The 26,795-nt window shown below is 38.8% G+C and overlaps 2 protein-coding genes across 4 annotated transcripts in view; both read right to left on the bottom strand.

The window, feature by feature from the left end:
* The window catches only part of LOC127946564 (uncharacterized), a 321,463-nt gene that overhangs the window by 33,959 nt on the left and 260,709 nt on the right, over positions 1-26,795 (bottom strand). The window lies entirely within an intron of this gene.
* The window catches only part of LOC127946562 (uncharacterized), a 220,082-nt gene that overhangs the window by 2,283 nt on the left and 191,004 nt on the right, over positions 1-26,795 (bottom strand). Inside the window, exon 3 of one of the 3 annotated variants that reach the window (XM_052543227.1) lies at positions 11,883-12,060. The exons of the other annotated variants lie outside the window; for them this stretch is intronic. Within the exon in view, the coding sequence (XP_052399187.1) occupies positions 11,883-12,060 (178 nt within the window). The remainder of the gene's footprint in view (positions 1-11,882; positions 12,061-26,795) is intronic. 3 annotated transcript variants of the gene reach the window in all.

Here is a 26,795-nt window from a genome sequence, read left to right as displayed (position 1 = left end):
GCATAACTGTTTGTCATGCAGGTCTGTTTGAGAAGGAATGAATAGTTTCATACAAAAGATGACACTAAATATTATCCAGAGAATCAGCATTGTTCTGTCAGCTGTGAAAACAGGCTTTTGTCACACATGATCAGGCCTATTACAACTTAAACTTCAAGTCAGCTTTACCTGAAATATTTAAATCCCACACAAATATGATTACTGATGAACTGAGTCATGTTGTGCCTTCATACACTGTATATTATGTTTATTGTCATGTTGTCTTCAGTTGTTGTCAGTTCAGTCATCAGCATGAACTGTTCTCGTCTCTCAGGGTTTGTTTCAGCTGCTGTGGGTTATTTTAGGAGACGGACAAAGCAGTAAAAGATGATTCACACACACTGACCGACACACAACACACACTGGAGTCAAGATGTGTTTGATTCTGACAAGAAAAGCTGAACAAGAATATTCTGGGAAAAATTAAAAGGCTTTATTTATTTAAGTGAGATACAAGTGAAAGCATTTCTAATTACTGCTGCATATTCTCTAAGATTTTAGCATTATTTCAAAGAAAAAGCATAAAGCAATAAACATGTAAGACCAACAAATGTTATAGAAAACGAAGAACACATTCCAGAAAAGCTGTCTCAGATTTTTATCAGCTTGAATATGGAAATGTTTCTTCACCTGAAGAATACACTCTTTTTTTTTTTTTTTCAGATGACATCTAGGTGGCAGCGCTTAATAATACAGTTAAAATATATTTAAAGAATCTTGTAGTGATAATGATTACATGAACATTAAAGGTCCGTGAGGCAAAGGAGGGGGGCTCAAAATGTTCCTTAAGCTTAAAATGTTTTTTCTTATTACATCAGTTAATTTAAAAGATGCTGTTTATTCAAAGCAACTTCCAAATGAGAAAAATAGACAAGTGATGATATTGATAGAGTACAAGTCTAATGACAAAAATGTTTTTGATAATTCACATTGATAATATGATTATATCATATAAAGGACTTGTTTTTAAAAGAAGCAGAAATATTTTCAGGATCCTGTTTTCAGAGTGTCAGCAGGGATTGTGTAGCTAAGACATGATTTGATTATTATTTTTTTTTTTTACAATCTTGTTAAGTATCCAAGTGCTCCTAGTTTTTCTCCTCCTGCTCTCTTCTTGATGTTTTCCAGTGTTTTGGCCTTTTCAGGCTCATTTATCTCCATCAGCTTCTCAATCAGAAAATCAATGTGCTGAAGTATGATCAGTGAATCAGTGTTGAGTGCGATCATCTCCAGAGTTTCAACACAGTGAAAAGCTTCATTCACCAGCTTTGTTTTCTCTTTCTCTAATTCTTGCAGTTCTTCTTCCAACTTCTTGACCAAAGACTCACCTTCCCTAATCTTACCATCATATTCCTTCTTTAAATCTTCATATGTCCTCATCTCCTTCTTTGTCTTTGTTACATATATTTTAGCTTCTTTGACGTGGTTACTGTAGTGGCATTTATTAGTGCACACTGTACAGTGTTTATTCTTCATCACTTCACACCACGAGAGACCAGTGAACCTCCAGCATCCTGGATAATGACAGTTTTCTTTACAGACGGTGCAGCACGTCGCCACACTGGCTACAGAACGATCAATATCAACCTTCACTTTGTAGGGCACTTCAACTTCATACTTAAAGTTCTTGTTTTCTTCAACATCTTTCTTGTTTTTCTCCAGAGCTTCTTGAGTTTGTTTCAGCTCATTCTGCTGTAGTTCCATCATTTGAACTCGTGATTGTAGATTAGAAATATTTGCCTCCAACTGCTTCCGATTATTCAAAACATCTTGAGTCATCTGCAAGGATTTTGGTTTTATTGTGTCCAGAAACTTGAAGAATTGTTCCATTTCACTAAAACTGCGATCCCATGATTGTTCCTGTATCTTTCTTTGTTTTTCATCTTCAGCAGAGTCTGACTGACAGTTGTCGAACAGGAAAAACACTGGCTGATTCTTGTCTTTCACTGCACACTTGATCTTAGCCTCTTCAACAGCCATCAGAGCATTTTTAGGATGAGCTCCAGTTGAGTGTGTGAAGAGTAACACAATGTTTTCAGCAATATCTCTCCCAAATAATGACTGAACAGCATCAAATATGTAGATTTGTCTGTCAGAGAGTCGATTGTGGGTTGAATTAATCACCAGACACACTGCATCTATTTCATGAATCTTTTCTGCAGATTTACTTAAACTGAGCAAACCTTCAGCAATCTGTTTATCAAGATCAACTCCACATGTGTCTCCATATCCTGGAGTGTCGATGATTGTTAAATCGACTGGACTCTCTTGTAGATTAAACTCATAAACAGTGATGCTGGTGGTCTGACTGTGAACTGTAGATCGATGTGCACTCTAATCATCTGTGATCTCAAACCAAACCTTGTCTTCTCTCTGAACACCCAACATGTAGTTGATCATCACATCGATCAGGGTTGTTTTTCCCGTTCCTGTTTCTCCCACCATCAGAATGATTTTATGGGGTTTGTTGTTGTCGCTATTGCCAAAGGTCATTTTTCTATATGGTTCAGATAGTTTCAAATGTTCTGTTCTTGTTCGCAGACGATATCGAGCAGGATTTCCATCTTCAATTAAGATGCTTTTCTTTATCAGATCATGTTTGTTCTGTATATAAAGCAAATACAAAATAGCAAAACAATAAAAATATAGAAGAATGTATTACTGATGAACATTATTACATTTACAAATCATAATCAAATTATAAACATCAACATCTCTAATAATAAAGACCCTCTTACCGCCTTCATTCATTTAAGTAAATCAACTCAAATTGTGAAACTCAATTCAATGCACAAAGACTGAAGTGTTTGGTTCTTTTAATTGTGATGATTTTTGCTTGAAACCCACCAATTCACGATCTCAACAAATTAGAATACATCATAAGACCAATATATATATATATGTTGATTAGCTGATTGGCATGTCACCATATTGTAATTTGTTGAGATATTGAATTGGTGGGTTTTAGTTAAATGTGAGCCAAAATTATCACAATTAAAAGAACCTACTTCAGTCTGTGTGCACTGAATTTATTTAATACATGAGTTTCACAATTTGAGTTGAATTACTCAAATAAATGAACTTTTCCATGACATTCTAATTTATTTAGATGAACCTCTACACAACTCAACCCCAAAAAGGCAAACATTATACATTTATTTTTATTTGTCATTTCCCCCTTAAATATTAAATGTAATTTTCTAATAGTTAATTTTAGTGGTTTGTGTTTCAAAGTTTTAACCCCGCTCCTCAAATCTGATTGGCTAAGAGGCCTTCCAGGAGTGCTGATATTTCACTATATCTACACAGGACTGTTCACCATTTGTATCACTCTGCTTGTCTCTGTGTGGGATTTTTTCCCAGCAAAAGGCAATGGGGGAAGAGCAAACCCACTATAATTATATATATATATATATATATATATATATATATATATATATATATATATATATATATATATATATATATATATTTTTTTTTTTTTTTTTTTAAACACTACTGTCACACAGTGTAGGTTTTAAGATTGTATTTGTATAAACCTCAAGTATGCCCTTTTCTATATATATTTTTGCCTGTTCAAAGATTTTTGGCCTCAGGTAGATGCATAATGTCAACAGCACAGAGTCTGTCAGTAATACAGTAATACAAATTTAATAAAACTGTATACAGAGAAATTTGCATGTTTATTACAAGCTTTATTCTTCAGAAATAAATCTGTTTTACCTTATATGATGGAACAGCTTCACTGATGGGTCTGAATGTGTGTTTGTCGTGTTGTTGTGAAGTAACACACTCCACACACACCGGCTGTTTGTCCTCCACACAGAAGAGTTTGAGTTTCTCATTGTGTAAGCTGCAGATCTCCTCAGATCCTGATGAACGGCTCTCTTTTCTCTCCTTCAGGAACGATTCACACAGATTTTGTAACGCAAGATTAACTGGAGGATGAGATTTTGAGAATCTTCTCCTACAGACAGGACACTCCTGAGTTTCTTTATTTTTCCAGAACTGATGAAGACACTCTTTACAGAAACTGTGACTACATGACAGAAGAACAGGAGTCTTGAAGATATCACAGCACACAGGACAAGAGAGATCTTCAGCAGACACATGTAGAGAAGCCATTTTCTCTGTTCTAGCTCCAGCAGTCTGACCTTTACTCTCAGTTTCTGTTCGATCGTTTCAAAAATGAATAGCCATGAGAATCACAATCATCTCCTGTCTGATGAGAAACAAACTTCCTATCCCATAAATCTTTCTTAAATTCTTGTTCTCTTCGTTCTTCAGTGATTGCTGATTCCTTTCTCTTTTCTCAAGTGAGAATGGAGTTCTGACAAAGGAGATCTAACACGATAGTCTTTTCCAGGTAAGTGTTGTAAAAGAGTGGAGTTTATGATCATGTGTTGAAACAGGTCAAAGAACAACATGGAACATATTCACACACACACACAAACACACACACACACACACACACACACACAAATGTACTTGCCCAGGAAACTCAGAGAAAAAAAAAATATCACAAAAGGTAGATCCTAAATCTAGAACAGTTCCTCCTGAAAAGGAAGAAAATCCTAGAAATCATCTGAAACATAATTAGAATAGATTTCTGAAAGGTGAAAAAACACAATAGTTTTTTCATAAGTGTTATAAAAGAGTGTAGTTTATGATCACATGGGTTGTGATCATAAACTACAATAAAATATCTGTAAAAGATCTGACTGCAGTCTGCAGAGGGAGGAGCTACACGTCACCCCACCCCACCCCTTCTCTATTCTCATTGGCACCCATGGATAGCTCCGCCCCTCTCTGCAGACTGAGATACAGATTGAGCTCCATCCTCTCAGCATCATGACTCAGCATCCAACCCGCTCTCTGAGTTTCAGTTTCTCTCTTCCTGTGTTTGTGTGTCCATTAGGAATATGAGAAGATGCAGTGACCCACCCATTACATGCCGAACTTTAATTAAAGTATATGGGACACTTAGACTATAGCCCAATGTTTAGAGTTGGAGTTGTAAATTATTCTATACCAACCCTGTCAACCTCTTCCCCCACCTCTACCCCATTTTATTTAATCATGCTAATTCATTAAATTCTCTGTCATTAAATTCCACGTCCATCGAAAGTCCCAAGGAAAACCAGTCTGTCAAGTGTTATGCCTCTTTTGCACATGTTTTCAACCCCCTAGCAGCCTCCAAGCTTCCGACCCCCCTTGGGATTGCGCTATTTATCTGGTTCCTAAGGGGCAAATTTACTCCCTATCCATCCCAGAACGGGAGGCCATGAAAAAATACGTGAAAGAAGCCCCAAGGCTTCCAAGGATACATACGGCCATCCACTTCTCCAGCAGCGGCTAGTTTCTTCTTTGTTCCCGAAGAAGGATGGAGGGTTGAGACCATGCATCGACTACAGAGCCTTAAATAAAATAACGGTAAAGTTCAGCTATCCTCTTCGACTAACCCCATCTTCCCTCGAACAGCTCCAGGACACCCGTGTCTTCACCAAACTAGACTTACGGAGCACATTAAACCTGGTCAGAATTAGAGAGGGAGATGAGTGGAAAATGGCTTTCATCACCCCTGCTGGACACTACAAATACTTGGTGATGTCGTACAGTCTAGTAAACGCCCCGTCCGTTTTCAAAAGCTTCATGGATGAAGTCCTCTGTGAGTACCTGAATCATTTTGCTCTCGTCTATATAGATGACATCCTCATTTATTCACCTAATGAAAAGGTTCACCAGTATCATATGGCCCAAGTACTTCAACGTCTCAGAGAATTCTCTCTCTTTGTCAAAGCTGAGAAGTGTGTCTTGCATCAGCAATCCATTGAGTTCCTCGGATACACTATCAGCAAGGAAGGGGTAAAGATGGATGATCGAAAGACCCAAGCCATTACATCGTGGCCGGCACCCAAGACCATCAAGGAGCTACAAAGTTTCCTGGGTTTTGCAAATTTCTACCGCAGGTTTATTAATCAATATAGTATAATTACTGCACCCCTTACCTCTCTCTTAAAGGGAAAACCCAAGATTCTACAATGGAACCGCGAAGCTGAACAGGCATTCCAAGCTCTGAAAGATGCGTTTACCACCACCCCCCTGCTTCAACATCCAGATCCTGAGAAAAAAATTCATGTAAGAGGTGGACGCCACCACAACTGGTGTCGGCGCCATCCTGTCCCAATATTCAGAGAACACAGCTAAACCTATGTCCTGTGCCTTTTTCTCTAGGAAGCTGTCTCCTGCAGAGAGAAATTATGATATAGGCAACCGAGAACTCCTAACAGTCAAACTGGCGTTAGAAGAGAGGAGACACTGGCTGGAGTGGGCCAGACACCCGTTTCTTGTGCTGACGGATCATAAGAAACTCCAATATCTGAAGGAAGCCAAGAGACTCAACCCTCGTCAAGTCAGGGGGGCTTTATTCTTCACCAGAATTCATTTTCAGATAGCTTATCGTCCAGGATCAAAGAACACCAGAGCTGATACTTTGTCACGTCTCCACACTCTTGAGGAAACCCCTGAGGAGCCAGAGCCCATGTTGCCCACCAAGCTGTTTGTTAATCCTATTCAATGGGACTTAGATGAAATGCTCAACTACTACCCATTCCACCCACATGCCCACCTGGGAGGACATATGTATCCGAGGATCAACGCAAGGCTCTTATCTCCCAGGTACACTCCTCAGTGGGTACAGGTCACCCCGGCATAAATAAAACTTTTGCCACTTTACAGCGCAAGTACTGGTGGCCAGGAATGCACAAGGACGTCCAAGAGTTCATCCGGGGATGCGTTCTCTGTGCCATTACCAAAGTCCCACGACAGCTGCCCACAGGAAAGTTAGTTCCCTTACCTTTTCCACATTGCCCTTGGTGTCACATCGGGGTGGACTTTGTTACCGACCTCCCTGTTTCTGATGATAAGACATGTATCTTAGTAGCCATTGGCAGATTTTCCAAGGCTTTCAAAGTAATCCCATTATGAGCTCTTCCCACAGCCTTTGAGACTGCTGAACACCTTTTTGAACATGTGTTTCGGAACTTTGGAATCCCAGAAGACATTGTGTCAGATCGAGGACCACAATTCATTTCCCGGGTATGGTGGGCATTCTTCTCTCTACTCATTGTCACTGTCAGTCTCACTTCCAGCTATCATCTCCAGGCAAATGGACAAACTGAACAAAAGATTCAGGACATCAGTCGCTTCCTACGGACCTTTTGTCATCAGAACCAGAACCTCTGGAACTGTTACCTCATCTGGGCAGAATATGCACAAAATTCACTCCGTCAGTCATCCACTAACCTTACCGCATTTCACTGTGTCCTAGGCTATCAGCCTCCGCTGTTTCCCTGGTCAGGTGAGCCTTTGGAAGTCCTTGCTATTAACACATGGTTTCAAACAGTGAGAGGGTATGGGACCAGGCCCATATCATCTCCAACAGGCCATGAATCATCACCAGCGCTTTGCCGATAGTCACTGAAGGCCAAACCCCACATACCAACCTGGCCAACTGGTGTGGCTCTCAACCCGAGACATGCGATTGATACAACCTTACAAAAAAATCAGCTCTAAGTGTATTTGACCTTTTTCCCGTTGAACGACAAATTAACCCTGTCACTTATCGTCTACAACGTCTACCTGCTCAATATCGCATATACCCCACCTTTCACGTTTCCCTGTTAAAACCCAATCACACTCCTGTTTCTGTTCCTTCCACAGACCCAGTCCCTGACGACGACCGCCCCGTTGCCACCCATTGACACTGAACCCATCTATACTGTACGAGAGATACTAGACTCCCGATGTCGTGGTGGGCGACTGGATTGTCTGGTAGACTGGGAGGACTATGGACCAGAGGAAAGATGTTGGGTACCTCGTCAGGATATCCTCAACCCCAACCTGGTCACAGACTTTCATACCCAGCATCCCGAAAGACTCCACAACCCAGAGGCAGACCCCCATGTCATTGGAGAGTTTAAGGGGGGGTAGTGTCTGATTTTTACTGTAACCAGCCACACCTGCCCCGCATCACAGAGCCAATCACTGACACCTTAAAAGCACTCACCTGTATCTCAGTTCCCCGTCAAGCCTCCAGCAGGAACAGTCTCCTCAAAGTTGTCTCCAGAGCTCCTGAAAGCCAGACGTAACGTATTCTCACCTTTGTGTTTCGCTTACCTGTGTCCTTGTTCTGCTGTCCCCAGGTCCGCAGATCACCGTGTAACGTCCAGTGATTCGACGGTCGCTGTAATCTCCTGTGATTATCCCAAGCTCCTACAGTCTTTGGCATCTAAGAAGGAAGAGAACATTAGTAAGTGATCTGTGACTGTGGCTTTGACACCTATGTACCAAGTTTACTCACCTGTTTGCTATCCCGTTCCATGTGGTTACAATACAGCCCGCACTTGAGGAACAGAGCTTTCACCGTGCACTCAAGGACTAAAGATTCACAGAGCACTTGTACCTATTAAATAAATACACTGTTCTGAATTCATCTACCATATGTGTCCTGTGTCTATCCTGACAATATTCCAGGTTTTCTATCAAAACCATTGTTTTGGGAAAATGTTGACCTGCACCCATTATTATCACGAGAGATGACAAACATTTTCCTTTTCAATCTGTTATTTAAAGTGAAACTGAAAGTTAGACCTGTATAAATTCTGATGAGAGATGCCTTCACATCACATCTGCACATCCTTCAGGAGTGTAAGACAGGAAATATAGTTCTGTGATTCTTCTTATTACTGTTCAAACGACACAAGATTGCAAATGGGAGCAAGTGAATCAACTGAAGGTAAGTACTGCACTGAATAATGGGATTGTCTCTGAGTCTGACTATGATAACTGACATGCATCTTTTAACTTATTTACTTTTTAAATATATTTTCCATCTATTCAATCAAATTTTATATATTTAAATGTATAAATTCATAAAATACATCAGTTTTACAAAATTAACTTCAGAATGAAAAAAAATACTGCATTTAAAAGTTTAAAATTTGAATGACTTGATTGAATCTGCTTGGATCCTGTAATCACTCCATTGTCTGTTAAAATACAGATTGAACCTGGAGTATTTAACTTTAGCATTATGAGCATACAATGTCCAAATAAGAGTGTTACATCAGCAGCAGGGGAGAAGTGATGTGACGGAAAGGGCGTTGGCTATTAAAGGGGCTTTAAAGATTTAATAAAGCAAAACAAGCTTAAAAAAAGTCCCTGGACTTTTGGACATGCATGCTCTACCTAAATCACTAAGTTATTGTTTAATTGTCTTAATAGAAAGTGTAATCTTAATGAATGTTAATGACAGACACTTTCCAGTGCTGATGTTCTCTAGTGTTTTACAGAGATGTGTGTCTCATATAAACTCAAATTCACATGAGTCTGCGGCTTCATTATCATCCACTTTCTGCTTCCCTTTAGTGTCGTGTGTTTTCTCACAGATACAGATGAGTAACACATATGAGGAGTTCCCAAACCTGCAGAAGATCTTCACACACAACATGAAGAAGAACTGCTCTTAATGAAGATTCTGTCTCAGATGAACGTGAGTCACACAAAGAAACATTATTTCCACACTGTCACATGAAATAAAGACACAATACTCGATTAAACTCAGCATAACTGTTTGTCATGCAGGTCTGTTTGAGAAGGAATGAATAGTTTCATACAAAAGATGACACTAAATATTATCCAGAGAATCAGCATTGTTCTGTCAGCTGTGAAAACAGGCTTTTGTCACACATGATCAGGCCTATTACAACTTAAACTTCAAGTCAGCTTTACCTGAAATATTTAAACCCCACACAAATCTAATTACTGATGAACTGAGTCTTGTTGTGCCTTCATACACTGTATATTATGTTTATTGTCATGTTTTCTTCAGTTGTTGTCAGTTCAGTCATCAGCATGAACTGTTCCAGGGTTTGTTTCAGCTGCTGTGGGTTATTTTAGGAGACGGACAAAGCAGTAAAAGATGATTCACACACACTGACCGACACACAACACACACTGGAGTCGAGATGAGATGTGTTTGGTTCTGACAAGAAAAGCTGAACAAGAATATTCTGGGAAAAATTAAAAGGCTTTATTTATTTAAGTGAGATACAAGTGAAAGCATTTCTAATTACTGCTGCATATTCTCTAAGATTTTAGCATTATTTCAAAGAAAAAGCATAAAGCAATAAACATGTAAGACCAACAAATGTTATAGAAGATGAAGAACACATTCCAGAAAAGCTGTCTCAGATTTTTATCAGCTTGAATATGGAAATGTTTCTTCACCTGAAGAATACACTCTTTTTTTTTTTTTTTCAGATGACATCTAGGTGGCAGCGCTTAATAATACAGTTAAAATATATTTAAAGAATCTTGTAGTGATAATGATTACATGAACATTAAAGGTCCGTGAGGCAAAGGAGGGGGGCTCAAAATGTTCCTTAAGCTTAAAATGTTTTTTCTTATTACATCAGTTAATTTAAAAGATGCTGTTTATTCAAAGCAACTTCCAAATGAGAAAAATAGACAAGTGATGATATTGATAGAGTACAAGTCTAATGACAAAAATGTTTTTGATAATTCACATTGATAATATGATTATATCATATAAAGGACTTGTTTTTAAAAGAAGCAGAAATATTTTCAGGATCCTGTTTTCAGAGTGTCAGCAGGGATTGTGTAGCTAAGACATGATTTGATTATTATTTTTTTTTTTTACAATCTTGTTAAGTATCCAAGTGCTCCTAGTTTTTCTCCTCCTGCTCTCTTCTTGATGTTTTCCAGTGTTTTGGCCTTTTCAGGCTCATTTATCTCCATCAGCTTCTCAGTCAGAAAATCAATGTGCTGAAGTATGATCAGTGAATCAGTGTTGAGTGCGATCATCTCCAGAGTTTCAACACAGTGAAAAGCTTCATTCACCAGCTTTGTTTTCTCTTTCTCTAATTCTTGCAGTTCTTCTTCCAACTTCTTGACCAAAGACTCACCTTCCCTAATCTTACCATCATATTCCTTCTTTAAATCTTCATATGTCCTCATCTCCTTCTTTGTCTTTGTTACATATATTTTAGCTTCTTTGACGTGGTTACTGTAGTGGCATTTATTAGTGCACACTGTACAGTGTTTATTCTTCATCACTTCACACCACGAGAGACCAGTGAACCTCCAGCATCCTGGATAATGACAGTTTTCTTTACAGACGGTGCAGCACGTCGCCACACTGGCTACAGAACGATCAATATCAACCTTCACTTTGTAGGGCACTTCAACTTCATACTTAAAGTTCTTGTTTTCTTCAACATCTTTCTTGTTTTTCTCCAGAGCTTCTTGAGTTTGTTTCAGCTCATTCTGCTGTAGTTCCATCATTTGAACTCGTGATTGTAGATTAGAAATATTTGCCTCCAACTGCTTCCGATTATTCAAAACATCTTGAGTCATCTGCAAGGATTTTGGTTTTATTGTGTCCAGAAACTTGAAGAATTGTTCCATTTCACTAAAACTGCGATCCCATGATTGTTCCTGTATCTTTCTTTGTTTTTCATCTTCAGCAGAGTCTGACTGACAGTTGTCGAACAGGAAAAACACTGGCTGATTCTTGTCTTTCACTGCACACTTGATCTTAGCCTCTTCAACAGCCATCAGAGCATTTTTAGGATGAGCTCCAGTTGAGTGTGTGAAGAGTAACACAATGTTTTCAGCAATATCTCTCCCAAATAATGACTGAACAGCATCAAATATGTAGATTTGTCTGTCAGAGAGTCGATTGTGGGTTGAATTAATCACCAGACACACTGCATCTATTTCATGAATCTTTTCTGCAGATTTACTTAAACTGAGCAAACCTTCAGCAATCTGTTTATCAAGATCAACTCCACATGTGTCTCCATATCCTGGAGTGTCGATGATTGTTAAATCGACTGGACTCTCTTGTAGATTAAACTCATAAACAGTGATGCTGGTGGTCTGACTGTGAACTGTAGATCGATGTGCACTCTGATCATCTGTGATCTCAAACCAAACCTTGTCTTCTCTCTGAACACCCAACATGTAGTTGATCATCACATCGATCAGGGTTGTTTTTCCCGTTCCTGTTTCTCCCACCATCAGAATGATTTTATGGGGTTTGTTGTTGTCGCTATTGCCAAAGGTCATTTTTCTATATGGTTCAGATAGTTTCAAATGTTCTGTTCTTGTTCGCAGACGATATCGAGCAGGATTTCCATCTTCAATTAAGATGCTTTTCTTTATCAGATCATGTTTGTTCTGTATATAAAGCAAATACAAAATAGCAAAACAATAAAAATATAGAAGAATGTATTACTGATGAACATTATTACATTTACAAATCATAATCAAATTATAAACATCAACATCTCTAATAATAAAGACCCTCTTACCGCCTTCATTTATTTAAGTAAATCAACTCAAATTGTGAAACTCAATTCAATGCACAAAGACTGAAGTGTTTGGTTCTTTTAATTGTGATGATTTTTGCTTGAAACCCACCAATTCACGATCTCAACAAATTAGAATACATCATAAGACCAATATATATATATATGTTGATTAGCTGATTGGCATGTCACCATATTGTAATTTGTTGAGATATTGAATTGGTGGGTTTTAGTTAAATGTGAGCCAAAATTATCACAATTAAAAGAACCTACTTCAGTCTGTGTGCACTGAATTTATTTAATACATGAGTTTCACAATTTGAGTTGAATTACTCAAATAAATGAACTTTTCCATGACATTCTAATTTATTTAGATGAACCTCTACACAACTCAACCCCAAAAAGGCAAACATTATACATTTATTTTTATTTGTCATTTCCCCCTTAAATATTAAATGTAATTTTCTAATAGTTAATTTTAGTGGTTTGTGTTTCAAAGTTTTAACCCCGCTCCTCAAATCTGATTGGCTAAGAGGCCTTCCAGGAGTGCTGATATTTCACTATATCTACACAGGACTGTTCACCATTTGTATCACTCTGCTTGTCTCTGTGTGGGATTTTTTCCCAGCAAAAGGCAATGGGGGAAGAGCAAACCCACTATAATTATATATATATATATATATATATATATATATATATATATATATATATATATATATATATATATATATATATATATATATATATTTTTTTTTTTTTTTTTTTTTAAACACTACTGTCACACAGTGTAGGTTTTAAGATTGTATTTGTATAAACCTCAAGTATGCCCTTTTCTATATATATTTTTGCCTGTTCAAAGATTTTTGGCCTCAGGTAGATGCATAATGTCAACAGCACAGAGTCTGTCAGTAATACAGTAATACAAATTTAATAAAACTGTATACAGAGAAATTTGCATGTTTATTACAAGCTTTATTCTTCAGAAATAAATCTGTTTTACCTTATATGATGGAACAGCTTCACTGATGGGTCTGAATGTGTGTTTGTCGTGTTGTTGTGAAGTAACACACTCCACACACACCGGCTGTTTGTCCTCCACACAGAAGAGTTTGAGTTTCTCATTGTGTAAGCTGCAGATCTCCTCAGATCCTGATGAACGGCTCTCTTTTCTCTCCTTCAGGAACGATTCACACAGATTTTGTAACGCAAGATTAACTGGAGGATGAGATTTTGAGAATCTTCTCCTACAGACAGGACACTCCTGAGTTTCTTTATTTTTCCAGAACTGATGAAGACACTCTTTACAGAAACTGTGACTACATGACAGAAGAACAGGAGTCTTGAAGATATCACAGCACACAGGACAAGAGAGATCTTCAGCAGACACATGTAGAGAAGCCATTTTCTCTGTTCGAGCTCCAGCAGTCTGACCTTTACTCTCAGTTTCTGTTCGATCGTTTCAAAAATGAATAGCCATGAGAATCACAATCATCTCCTGTCTGATGAGAAACAAACTTCCTATCCCATAAATCTTTCTTAAATTCTTGTTCTCTTCGTTCTTCAGTGATTGCTGATTCCTTTCTCTTTTCTCAAGTGAGAATGGAGTTCTGACAAAGGAGATCTAACACGATAGTCTTTTCCAGGTAAGTGTTGTAAAAGAGTGGAGTTTATGATCATGTGTTGAAACAGGTCAAAGAACAACATGGAACATATTCACACACACACACAAACACACACACACACACACACACACACACAAATGTACTTGCCCAGGAAACTCAGAGAAAAAAAAAATATCACAAAAGGTAGATCCTAAATCTAGAACAGTTCCTCCTGAAAAGGAAGAAAATCCTAGAAATCATCTGAAACATAATTAGAATAGATTTCTGAAAGGTGAAAAAACACAATAGTTTTTTCATAAGTGTTATAAAAGAGTGTAGTTTATGATCACATGGGTTGTGATCATAAACTACAATAAAATATCTGTAAAAGATCTGACTGCAGTCTGCAGAGGGAGGAGCTACACGTCACCCCACCCCACCCCTTCTCTATTCTCATTGGCACCCATGGATAGCTCCGCCCCTCTCTGCAGACTGAGATACAGATTGAGCTCCATCCTCTCAGCATCATGACTCAGCATCCAACCCGCTCTCTGAGTTTCAGTTTCTCTCTTCCTGTGTTTGTGTGTCCATTAGGAATATGAGAAGATGCAGTGACCCACCCATTACATGCCGAACTTTAATTAAAGTATATGGGACACTTAGACTATAGCCCAATGTTTAGAGTTGGAGTTGTAAATTATTCTATACCAACCCTGTCAACCTCTTCCCCCACCTCTACCCCATTTTATTTAATCATGCTAATTCATTAAATTCTCTGTCATTAAATTCCACGTCCATCGAAAGTCCCAAGGAAAACCAGTCTGTCAAGTGTTATGCCTCTTTTGCACATGTTTTCAACCCCCTAGCAGCCTCCAAGCTTCCGACCCCCCTTGGGATTGCGCTATTTATCTGGTTCCTAAGGGGCAAATTTACTCCCTATCCATCCCAGAACGGGAGGCCATGAAAAAATACGTGAAAGAAGCCCCAAGGCTTCCAAGGATACATACGGCCATCCACTTCTCCAGCAGCGGCTAGTTTCTTCTTTGTTCCCGAAGAAGGATGGAGGGTTGAGACCATGCATCGACTACAGAGCCTTAAATAAAATAACGGTAAAGTTCAGCTATCCTCTTCGACTAACCCCATCTTCCCTCGAACAGCTCCAGGACACCCGTGTCTTCACCAAACTAGACTTACGGAGCACATTAAACCTGGTCAGAATTAGAGAGGGAGATGAGTGGAAAATGGCTTTCATCACCCCTGCTGGACACTACAAATACTTGGTGATGTCGTACAGTCTAGTAAACGCCCCGTCCGTTTTCAAAAGCTTCATGGATGAAGTCCTCTGTGAGTACCTGAATCATTTTGCTCTCGTCTATATAGATGACATCCTCATTTATTCACCTAATGAAAAGGTTCACCAGTATCATATGGCCCAAGTACTTCAACGTCTCAGAGAATTCTCTCTCTTTGTCAAAGCTGAGAAGTGTGTCTTGCATCAGCAATCCATTGAGTTCCTCGGATACACTATCAGCAAGGAAGGGGTAAAGATGGATGATCGAAAGACCCAAGCCATTACATCGTGGCCGGCACCCAAGACCATCAAGGAGCTACAAAGTTTCCTGGGTTTTGCAAATTTCTACCGCAGGTTTATTAATCAATATAGTATAATTACTGCACCCCTTACCTCTCTCTTAAAGGGAAAACCCAAGATTCTACAATGGAACCGCGAAGCTGAACAGGCATTCCAAGCTCTGAAAGATGCGTTTACCACCACCCCCCTGCTTCAACATCCAGATCCTGAGAAAAAAATTCATGTAAGAGGTGGACGCCACCACAACTGGTGTCGGCGCCATCCTGTCCCAATATTCAGAGAACACAGCTAAACCTATGTCCTGTGCCTTTTTCTCTAGGAAGCTGTCTCCTGCAGAGAGAAATTATGATATAGGCAACCGAGAACTCCTAACAGTCAAACTGGCGTTAGAAGAGAGGAGACACTGGCTGGAGTGGGCCAGACACCCGTTTCTTGTGCTGACGGATCATAAGAAACTCCAATATCTGAAGGAAGCCAAGAGACTCAACCCTCGTCAAGTCAGGGGGGCTTTATTCTTCACCAGAATTCATTTTCAGATAGCTTATCGTCCAGGATCAAAGAACACCAGAGCTGATACTTTGTCACGTCTCCACACTCTTGAGGAAACCCCTGAGGAGCCAGAGCCCATGTTGCCCACCAAGCTGTTTGTTAATCCTATTCAATGGGACTTAGATGAAATGCTCAACTACTACCCATTCCACCCACATGCCCACCTGGGAGGACATATGTATCCGAGGATCAACGCAAGGCTCTTATCTCCCAGGTACACTCCTCAGTGGGTACAGGTCACCCCGGCATAAATAAAACTTTTGCCACTTTACAGCGCAAGTACTGGTGGCCAGGAATGCACAAGGACGTCCAAGAGTTCATCCGGGGATGCGTTCTCTGTGCCATTACCAAAGTCCCACGACAGCTGCCCACAGGAAAGTTAGTTCCCTTACCTTTTCCACATTGCCCTTGGTGTCACATCGGGGTGGACTTTGTTACCGACCTCCCTGTTTCTGATGATAAGACATGTATCTTAGTAGCCATTGGCAGATTTTCCAAGGCTTTCAAAGTAATCCCATTATGAGCTCTTCCCACAGCCTTTGAGACTGCTGAACACCTTTTTGAACATGTGTTTCGGAACTTTGGAATCCCAGAAGACATTGTGTCAGATCGAGGACCACAATTCATTTCCCGGGTATGGTGGGCATTCTTCTCTCTACTCATTGTCACTGTCAGTCTCACTTCCAGCTATCATCTCCAGGCAAATGGACAAACTGAACAAAAGATTCAGGACATCAGTCGCTTCCTACGGACCTTTTGTCATCAGAACCAGAACCTCTGGAACTGTTACCTCATCTGGGCAGAATATGCACAAAATTCACTCCGTCAGTCATCCACTAACCTTACCGCATTTCACTGTGTCCTAGGCTATCAGCCTCCGCTGTTTCCCTGGTCAGGTGAGCCTTTGGAAGTCCTTGCTATTAACACATGGTTTCAAACAGTGAGAGGGTATGGGACCAGGCCCATATCATCTCCAACAGGCCATGAATCATCACCAGCGCTTTGCCGATAGTCACTGAAGGCCAAACCCCACATACCAACCTGGCCAACTGGTGTGGCTCTCAACCCGAGACATGCGATTGATACAACCTTACAAAAAAATCAGCTCTAAGTGTATTTGACCTTTTTCCCGTTGAACGACAAATTAACCCTGTCACTTATCTACAACGTCTACCTGCTCAATATCGCATATACCCCACCTTTCACGTTTCCCTGTTAAAACCCAATCACACTCCTGTTTCTGTTCCTTCCACAGACCCAGTCCCTGACGACGACCGCCCCGTTGCCACCCATTGACACTGAACCCATCTATACTGTACGAGAGATACTAGACTCCCGATGTCGTGGTGGGCGACTGGATTGTCTGGTAGACTGGGAGGACTATGGACCAGAGGAAAGATGTTGGGTACCTCGTCAGGATATCCTCAACCCCAACCTGGTCACAGACTTTCATACCCAGCATCCCGAAAGACTCCACAACCCAGAGGCAGACCCCCATGTCATTGGAGAGTTTAAGGGGGGGGGGGGGGGGGGGGTAGTGTCTGATTTTTACTGTAACCAGCCACACCTGCCCCGCATCACAGAGCCAATCACTGACACCTTAAAAGCACTCACCTGTATCTCAGTTCCCCGTCAAGCCTCCAGCAGGAACAGTCTCCTCAAAGTTGTCTCCAGAGCTCCTGAAAGCCAGACGTAACGTATTCTCACCTTTGTGTTTCGCTTACCTGTGTCCTTGTTCTGCTGTCCCCAGGTCCGCAGATCACCGTGTAACGTCCAGTGATTCGACGGTCGCTGTAATCTCCTGTGATTATCCCAAGCTCCTACAGTCTTTGGCATCTAAGAAGGAAGAGAACATTAGTAAGTGATCTGTGACTGTGGCTTTGACACCTATGTACCAAGTTTACTCACCTGTTTGCTATCCCGTTCCATGTGGTTACAATACAGCCCGCACTTGAGGAACAGAGCTTTCACCGTGCACTCAAGGACTAAAGATTCACAGAGCACTTGTACCTATTAAATAAATACACTGTTCTGAATTCATCTACCATATGTGTCCTGTGTCTATCCTGACAATATTCCAGGTTTTCTATCAAAACCATTGTTTTGGGAAAATGTTGACCTGCACCCATTATTATCACGAGAGATGACAAACATTTTCCTTTTCAATCTGTTATTTAAAGTGAAACTGAAAGTTAGACCTGTATAAATTCTGATGAGAGATGCCTTCACATCACATCTGCACATCCTTCAGGAGTGTAAGACAGGAAATATAGTTCTGTGATTCTTCTTATTACTGTTCAAACGACACAAGATTGCAAATGGGAGCAAGTGAATCAACTGAAGGTAAGTACTGCACTGAATAATGGGATTGTCTCTGAGTCTGACTATGATAACTGACATGCATCTTTTAACTTATTTACTTTTTAAATATATTTTCCATCTATTCAATCAAATTTTATATATTTAAATGTATAAATTCATAAAATACATCAGTTTTACAAAATTAACTTCAGAATGAAAAAAAATACTGCATTTAAAAGTTTAAAATTTGAATGACTTGATTGAATCTGCTTGGATCCTGTAATCACTCCATTGTCTGTTAAAATACAGATTGAACCTGGAGTATTTAACTTTAGCATTATGAGCATACAATGTCCAAATAAGAGTGTTACATCAGCAGCAGGGGAGAAGTGATGTGACGGAAAGGGCGTTGGCTATTAAAGGGGCTTTAAAGATTTAATAAAGCAAAACAAGCTTAAAAAAAGTCCCTGGACTTTTGGACATGCATGCTCTACCTAAATCACTAAGTTATTGTTTAATTGTCTTAATAGAAAGTGTAATCTTAATGAATGTTAATGACAGACACTTTCCAGTGCTGATGTTCTCTAGTGTTTTACAGAGATGTGTGTCTCATATAAACTCAAATTCACATGAGTCTGCGGCTTCATTATCATCCACTTTCTGCTTCCCTTTAGTGTCGTGTGTTTTCTCACAGATACAGATGTGTAACACATGAGGAGTTTCCAAACCTGCAGAAGATCTTCACACACAACATGAAGAAGAACTGCTCTTAATGATGATTCTGGCTCAGATGGATTTGAGTCACACAGAGAAACATTATTTCCACACTGTCACATAAAATAAAAACACAACCTAAATAACACTTGATTAAACTCGGCATAACTGTTTGTCATGCAGGTCTGTCGGAGAAGGATCAATAGTTTCATAAAAAAAGATTATGGCTAATATATCTGGATAATCTGCATGAAAACAGGCTTTTGTCACACATGATCAGGCCTATTAACAATTAAACTATTGATTCTAGTCACCTCTACATGCAAAATCTGAATCCCACACAAATCTGATTACTGATGAACTGAGTCTTGTTGTGCCCTCATACACTGTATATTATGTTTATTGTCATGTTTTCTTCAGTTGTTGTCAGTTCAGTCATCAGCATGAACTGTTTCAGTCTCTCAGGGTTTGTTTCAGCTGCTGTGGGTTATTTTAGGAGACGGAAAAGCAGTAAAAGATGATTCACACACACTGACCGACACACAACACACACTGGAGTCGAGATGAGATGTGTTTGGTTCTGACAAGAAAAGTTGAACAAGAATATTCTGGGAAAAAGTAAATGGCTTTATTTATTTCAGTAAGATACAAATGAAAGCATTTCTTATTTCCGATGCATATTTTCTAAGATTTTAGTATTATTTCAAAGAAAAACCATAAAGCAAATAAACATGTAAGACCCACAAATGTTATAGAAAATGAAGAACACATTCCAGAAAAGTCCAGTCTCAAATTTTTATCAGCTTGATTATGGAAATGTTTCTTAACCTGAAGAATACACATTTTCTTAATGACATCTAGGTGACAGAGCTTACTAATAAAGTTAATACAGTTAAAAAAGTCTCTAAAGAAACTCTTTGTGATCATGATTACATGAACATAAAAGCACCGTAGAAAGGGGCAAACTCAAAATGCTTCTTAATCTTAAATTTTTTTTTTCTTATTATATCAGTTAATTTAACAGATGCTGTTTATTCAAAGCAACTTTCAAATGAGAAAAATACACTTGATGATACTGATACAGTACAAGTTTGATGACAGAAAAATGTTTGATTCATAATAATCATATATTCATATAACCATTGATAATATGATGACATCATATAAAGGACTTGTTTTTAAAAAGCAGAAATATTTTCAGGATCCTGTTTTTGATTTGATTATTATTTTTGTTTAAGTCTTGTTAAGTATCCAAGTGCTCCTAGTTTTTCTTCTCCTGCTCTCTTCTTGATGTTTTCCAGTGTTTTGGCCTTTTCAGGCTCATTTATCTCCATCAGCTTCTCAATCAGAAAATCAATGTGCTGAAGTATGAACAGTGAATCAGTGTTGAGTGTGATCATCTGCAGAGTTTCAACACAGTGATAAGCTTCAATCACCAGATTTCTTTTCTCTTTCTCTAATCCTTGCAGTTCTTCTTCCAACTTCTTGACCAAAGACTCACCATTGCTAATCATATCATATTTCTCCTCCTTCATTTTCTTTGTTACATATATTTTTGCTTCTTTGACATGTTTGTTCTAGTGGCATTTATTAGTGCACACTGTACAGTAATCATCTTTCATCACTTCACACCATGAGAGACCAGTGAACCTCCAGCATCCTGGATAATGACAGTTTTCTTTACAGACGGTGCAGCACATCGCCATCTTGGCTACAGCAGGATCAATATCAACCTTCTCTTTGTAGAACACATCAACTTCATACTCAAAGTTCTTGTTTTTTTCGACATCTTTCTTGTTCTTCTCCAGAGCTTCTTGAGTTTGTTTCAGCTCATTCTGCTTTAGTTCCATCATTTGAACTCGTGATTGTAGATTCTGTTTCTTCAACACATGTTGAGTAATCTTCAAGGATTTTGGTTTTATTGTGTCAAGAAACTTGAAGAGTTGCTCCATTCCAATAAAACTAAGATCCCATGATTGTTCCTGTATCTTTTTATGTTTTTCATCTTCACTAGTGTCTTTCTGACAGTTGTTAAACAGGCAAAACACTGGCTGATTCTTGTCATTTACTGCACACTTGATGTTAGCCTCTTTAACAGCTGTTGGGACATATTTAGGACACATTCTATCTGAGTGTGTGAAGAGTAAGATGATGTTTTCTGCAATATATTTTCCAAATAAAGACTGAACAGCATCAAATATGTAGATTTGTCTGTCAGAGAGACGGTTTTGTGTTGCATTAATAACCAAACACACTGCATCTATTTCATGAACCCAGTCATTAAATTTGCTTAAGCTGTGCAAACTCTCAGCGATTTCATGATCAAGATTGATTCCACCAGTGTTTCCATATCCTGGAGTGTCGATGATTGTTAAATGGATTGGACTCCCTTGTAGATAAAACTCATAAACAGTGATACAGGTTTGACTATGAACTGTAGATCGATGTTCACTCTGATCATCTGTGATCTCAAACCAAACCTTGTCTTCTCTCTGAACACCCAACATGTAGTTGATCATTGTATTGATCAGGGTTGTTTTTCCTGCCCCTGTTTCTCCCACCAGCAGAATGATTTTATGTGGCTTTCTTATATGTCTATTCCTGAAGGTAATTTTTCTATATGGTTCAGTTTGATCCAAATTTTCTGTCCTTGTTTGCAGATGATATCGAGCAGGATTCCCATCTTCAATTAAGATGCTTTTCTTTATCAGATCATTTTTGTTCTGAATATAAAACAATACACAATAACAAAACAAAGCACCCAGCCAATCATCATCGGATTTGCAACGGTGTCAGGCAGCTGATGTGTAGCCACTAGCCAAATCATGACACCTCGCACTTTATTCAACCAAATTGTTAAAATATAGATGAACATGTGAACAATATTATATTTAGAAGTCATTATGAAATTCTCAGTGTTGGGAGTAACAGCGTTACTAACTGAGTTTAATTTTCAGTAACGGAGTAATCGAATGAATTACTTTTCCCATCGTTGCAACACCGTTATCTTTACTGTGAATGTAAAGTGTCGCGTTACTACAATTTGGTTGAATAAAGTGCGAGGTGTCATGATTTGGCTAGTGGCTACACATCAGCTGCCTGACACCGTTGCAAATCCGATGATGATTGGCTGGGTGCTCACTCTGTCTAACTGAATGCTCTGACAACCACTAAACACAAGACGATGTCAGCGATAATGGCCTTCTCGGACTGGAAGTACCGGTCACCGGCACTACACTTCTTGTTAATAGGGCTTGGGCATCACCACGTCATTACACGGCGTGCCCGCCATGTTGATGGCCTCCTTTACAGCTACTCGGACTACTGCGCAGTGTTTAGAAGCACTCCCTTTCAGCCGTGTGTCTTAAATTGATAAATTAAAAATCTATTTCAACCATGGTACACCATTGACGTGTTCAACATGTATCTTTCTGTTGCTATCCCTCTGCTGACAGCAAAAAATCGTAACGTTACTAGAAAAACGCTGCATTAACTAAGTGAGTTGTTAAGCTAGGTCTGACGTGACTTTGCTTACAGATTGGCATGAAATCGTGCTCTCACAACAACCACGCTATCTTAAAAAGACCAACATCACGCTAAGGTTGCTTTGAAGTAACCAAAACGATGCTTTGAAAACATCTGTTCGCTGGAAGGGCAAGGAGTAGCATTTAACTCAGTTAAATTTTGGGAGAAGTAATTTGTAACTGTAACTAATTACTTTTTTGAAGTTTCTTCAGTTCTCCAGAACTGATGAAGACACTCTTTACAGACACTGTGACTACATGACAAAAGAACAGGAGTCTTGAAGATATCACGGCACACAGGACAAGAGAGCTCTCTTTTCTCTTTTCTGGGAGCGTCCTAGACTGTTTCGCGCTGATGGATTACACCCCAGCAGAATTGGAGCGGAGCTTCTCTCTGACAACATCTCCAGGACACTTCGCTCCATGTGACTAGTAAGACAATTCTCAAATAAGCATTATGATGAGTTTTGTTCCAACCGCTTAAACGCTAAAAGTACTTGCGCTGTAAAACCTATTAAGACTGTGTCTGTTCCCCGAATAGTGAGGTCAAAATATAAATATAATGTAGGATCTAGAAAAAATCTTATCGTAATTAAACCAGAAAAATGTAAAGTAAATGAACAAAAACAATTTTTAAAGTTTGGGCTCATAAATATTAGATCACTCGCACCAAAAGCAGTTATTGTAAATGAAATGATCACAGATAATAGTTTTGATTTACTCTGCTTGACTGAAACCTGGCTAAAACCAAATGATTATTTTGGTCTAAATGAGTCTACTCCACCAAACTACTGTTATAAGCATGAGCCCCATCAGACTGGTCGTGGCGGGGGTGTTGCAACAATATATAGTGATATTCTCAATGTTACCCAGAAAACAGGATATAGGTTTAACTCTTTTGAAATACTTCTGCTAAATGTTACTCTGTCAGACATGCAAAAGAAATCTAATGTATCTCTTGCTCTGGCTACTGTGTATAGACCACCAGGGCCGTATACAGAATTCCTAAAAGAATTTGCAGATTTCCTCTCAGACCTTCTAGTTACAGTTGATAAGGCGCTAATCATGGGAGATTTTAATATTCATGTTGATAATGCAAATGATACATTAGGACTTGCGTTTACTGACCTAATAAACTCCTTTGGAGTCAAGCAAAATGTCACCGGGCCCACTCATCGTTTTAATCATACACTAGATTTAATTATATCGCATGGACTCGATCTTACTGCTATAGATATCGTACCTCAAAGTGATGATATTACAGACCATTTCCTTGTATCGTGCATGCTGCGTATAACTGATATTAACTATATGTTGCAGCGTTACCGTCTGGGCAGAACTATTGTTCCAGCCACCAAAGAAAGATTCGCAAATAACCTGCCTGATCTATCTCAACTGCTAATTATACCCAAAAATACACACGAATTAGACGAAATTACTGACAACATGGGCACTATTTTCTCTAATACATTAGAAGCTGTTGCCCCAATCAAATTGAAAAAAGTTAGAGAAAAACGTACTGTACCATGGTATAACAGTAATACTCACTCTCTCAAGAAATTAACTCGTAGTCTTGAACGCAAATGGAGAAAAACTAACTTAGAAGTTTTTAGAATTGCATGGAAAAACAGTATGTCCAGCTATAGACAGGCTCTAAAAACTGCTAGGGCAGAGCATATACACAAACTCATTGAAAATAACCAAAACAATCCAAGGTTTTTATTTAGCACAGTGGCTAAGTTAACAAATTACCAGACGCCACCTGATTCAAATATTCCACCAACGTTAAATAGTAATGACTTTATGAATTTCTTCACTGATAAAATAGATAACATTAGAAATACAATAGCGAATGTAGATTCTACAGCGTCTAACACTTCAGTTTCATCCATCGCACCCAAAGATAAACTGCAGTGCTTTACAACCATAGGACAGGAAGAGCTAAATAAACTTATCACTGTATCTAAACCAACAACATGTTTATTAGATCCTGTACCCTCTAAATTACTGAAAGAGCTGTTACCTGTAGCCGAAGAACCGCTTCTCAATATCATAAACTCGTCGTTAACTTTAGGACACGTCCCAAAACCATTCAAGCTGGCGGTTATCAAGCCTCTTATTAAGAAACCAAAACTAGATCCTAGTGTACTGGCAAATTATAGGCCTATTTCAAATCTTCCATTTATGTCTAAAATTTTAGAGAAAGTTGTGTCTGCTCAATTGAGCACCTTCCTGCATAAAAATGATCTGTATGAAGAATTTCAGTCAGGTTTCAGGCCCCACCATAGCACAGAAACTGCACTTGTTAAAATTACAAATGACCTGCTCCTTGCGTCAGACCAAGGCTGCATCTCATTTCTAGTCTTACTTGATCTTAGTGCTGCGTTCGACACCATAGATCATGACATACTCATAGATCGGTTACAAAACTATACAGGTATTCAAGGGCAGGCTCTAAGATGGTTTAGATCCTACCTGTCCGATCGCTACCATTTTGTTTACTTAAATGGGGAGTCATCTCATTTATCATCAGTAAAATATGGAGTGCCACAAGGATCCGTCCTAGGTCCCCTTCTATTTTCAATATATATGTTGCCCCTTGGTAATATTATTAGAAAATACGGAATTAGCTTCCACTGTTATGCTGATGATACTCAGCTATATATCTCAACGAGACCAGATGAAACTTCCCAATTATCTAAGCTAACAGAGTGTGTTAAAAATGTAAAAGATTGGATGACACACAATTTTCTCCAATTAAATTCGGATAAGACAGAGATACTAATTATTGGACCAAAAAACACTACACAGAATCTTGTAGATTACAATCTGCAACTAGACGGATGTACTGTTACTTCCTCTACAGTCAGAAATCTGGGTGTTATATTAGACAGCAATTTGTCTTTTGAAAATCATATTTCCAATGTTACAAAAACTGCATTCTTCCATCTTAGAAACATTGCCAAGCTACAAAACATGTTATCTGTTTCTGATGCAGAAAAGCTAGTTCATGCATTCATGACCTCTAGACTGGACTATTGTAATGCACTTCTAGGTGGTTGTCCTGCTTCGTCAATAAACAAGCTACATGTCGTCCAAAATGCAGCAGCTAGAGTCCTTACCAGGTCAAGAAAATATGATCATATTACCCCAATTTTACAGTCTCTGCACTGGCTACCTATTAAGTTCCGTATCAATTACAAATTATCATTACTTACCTATAAGGCCCTAAATGGTTTAGCTCCAGAGTACCTAACTAGCCTTCTACCACGTTACAACCCATCACGCACCCTAAGGTCACAAAACGCTGGACTTTTGGTCGTTCCTAGGATAGCAAAGTCCACTAAAGGAGGTAGAGCTTTCTCACATTTGGCTCCCAAACTCTGGAATAGCCTTCCTGATAATGTTCGGGGTTCAGACACACTCTCTCTGTTTAAATCTAGATTAAAAACACATCTCTTTCGCCAAGCATTCGAATAATGTATCTTTTTAATTGTGAGTGTAGTTGCATCTGTTCAAAGGTGCATTTTTATTCATTAACTTGGGTAAACTAATTTTACTTTGTTGGATCAGCAGCTATGCTAATGATGTCTGTATTTTGTTTCTATGTTTCGCCACGGGATTTACATCCCGTGGTAACTAGGATTTAAACAAGCTCCAGTCTGGATCCAGAACACCTGAGAAGAGATGATGCTGACCCTCAGAGGACCCCAGATGATGCTACCTTGAATCAACAAACAGAACTAACAATTATTGCTAAATGTGTCACTGAATCATATAATAACTTAATTAATAATATTGATAGTTCATCGTCTAACTGACTACGTCTTGTATTATTATTATTATTATTATTATTATTATTATTTATTTTTTTATTTATTTTTTTTCTAAAATTCTGTCAAATGTGCACAAACTACTAGCTACTACTAAATATTGTAGAAACATAATTTTCTGTAAAGTTGCTTTGTAACGATTTATTTTGTAAAAAGCGCTATACAAATAAACTTGAATTGAATTGAATAAATCTGTGTATAGTGAACGTGTGTTTAGTAATGGCCTGGGAACCTAGGCGAGATACCAA

This window comes from Carassius gibelio, chromosome A24, assembly GCF_023724105.1.
Source record: "Carassius gibelio isolate Cgi1373 ecotype wild population from Czech Republic chromosome A24, carGib1.2-hapl.c, whole genome shotgun sequence".
NCBI classification, from domain to species: domain Eukaryota; kingdom Metazoa; phylum Chordata; class Actinopteri; order Cypriniformes; family Cyprinidae; genus Carassius; species Carassius gibelio.
Note: the sequence above shows the minus strand (reverse complement) of the source record. Positions and strands in the feature narration are given on the sequence as shown.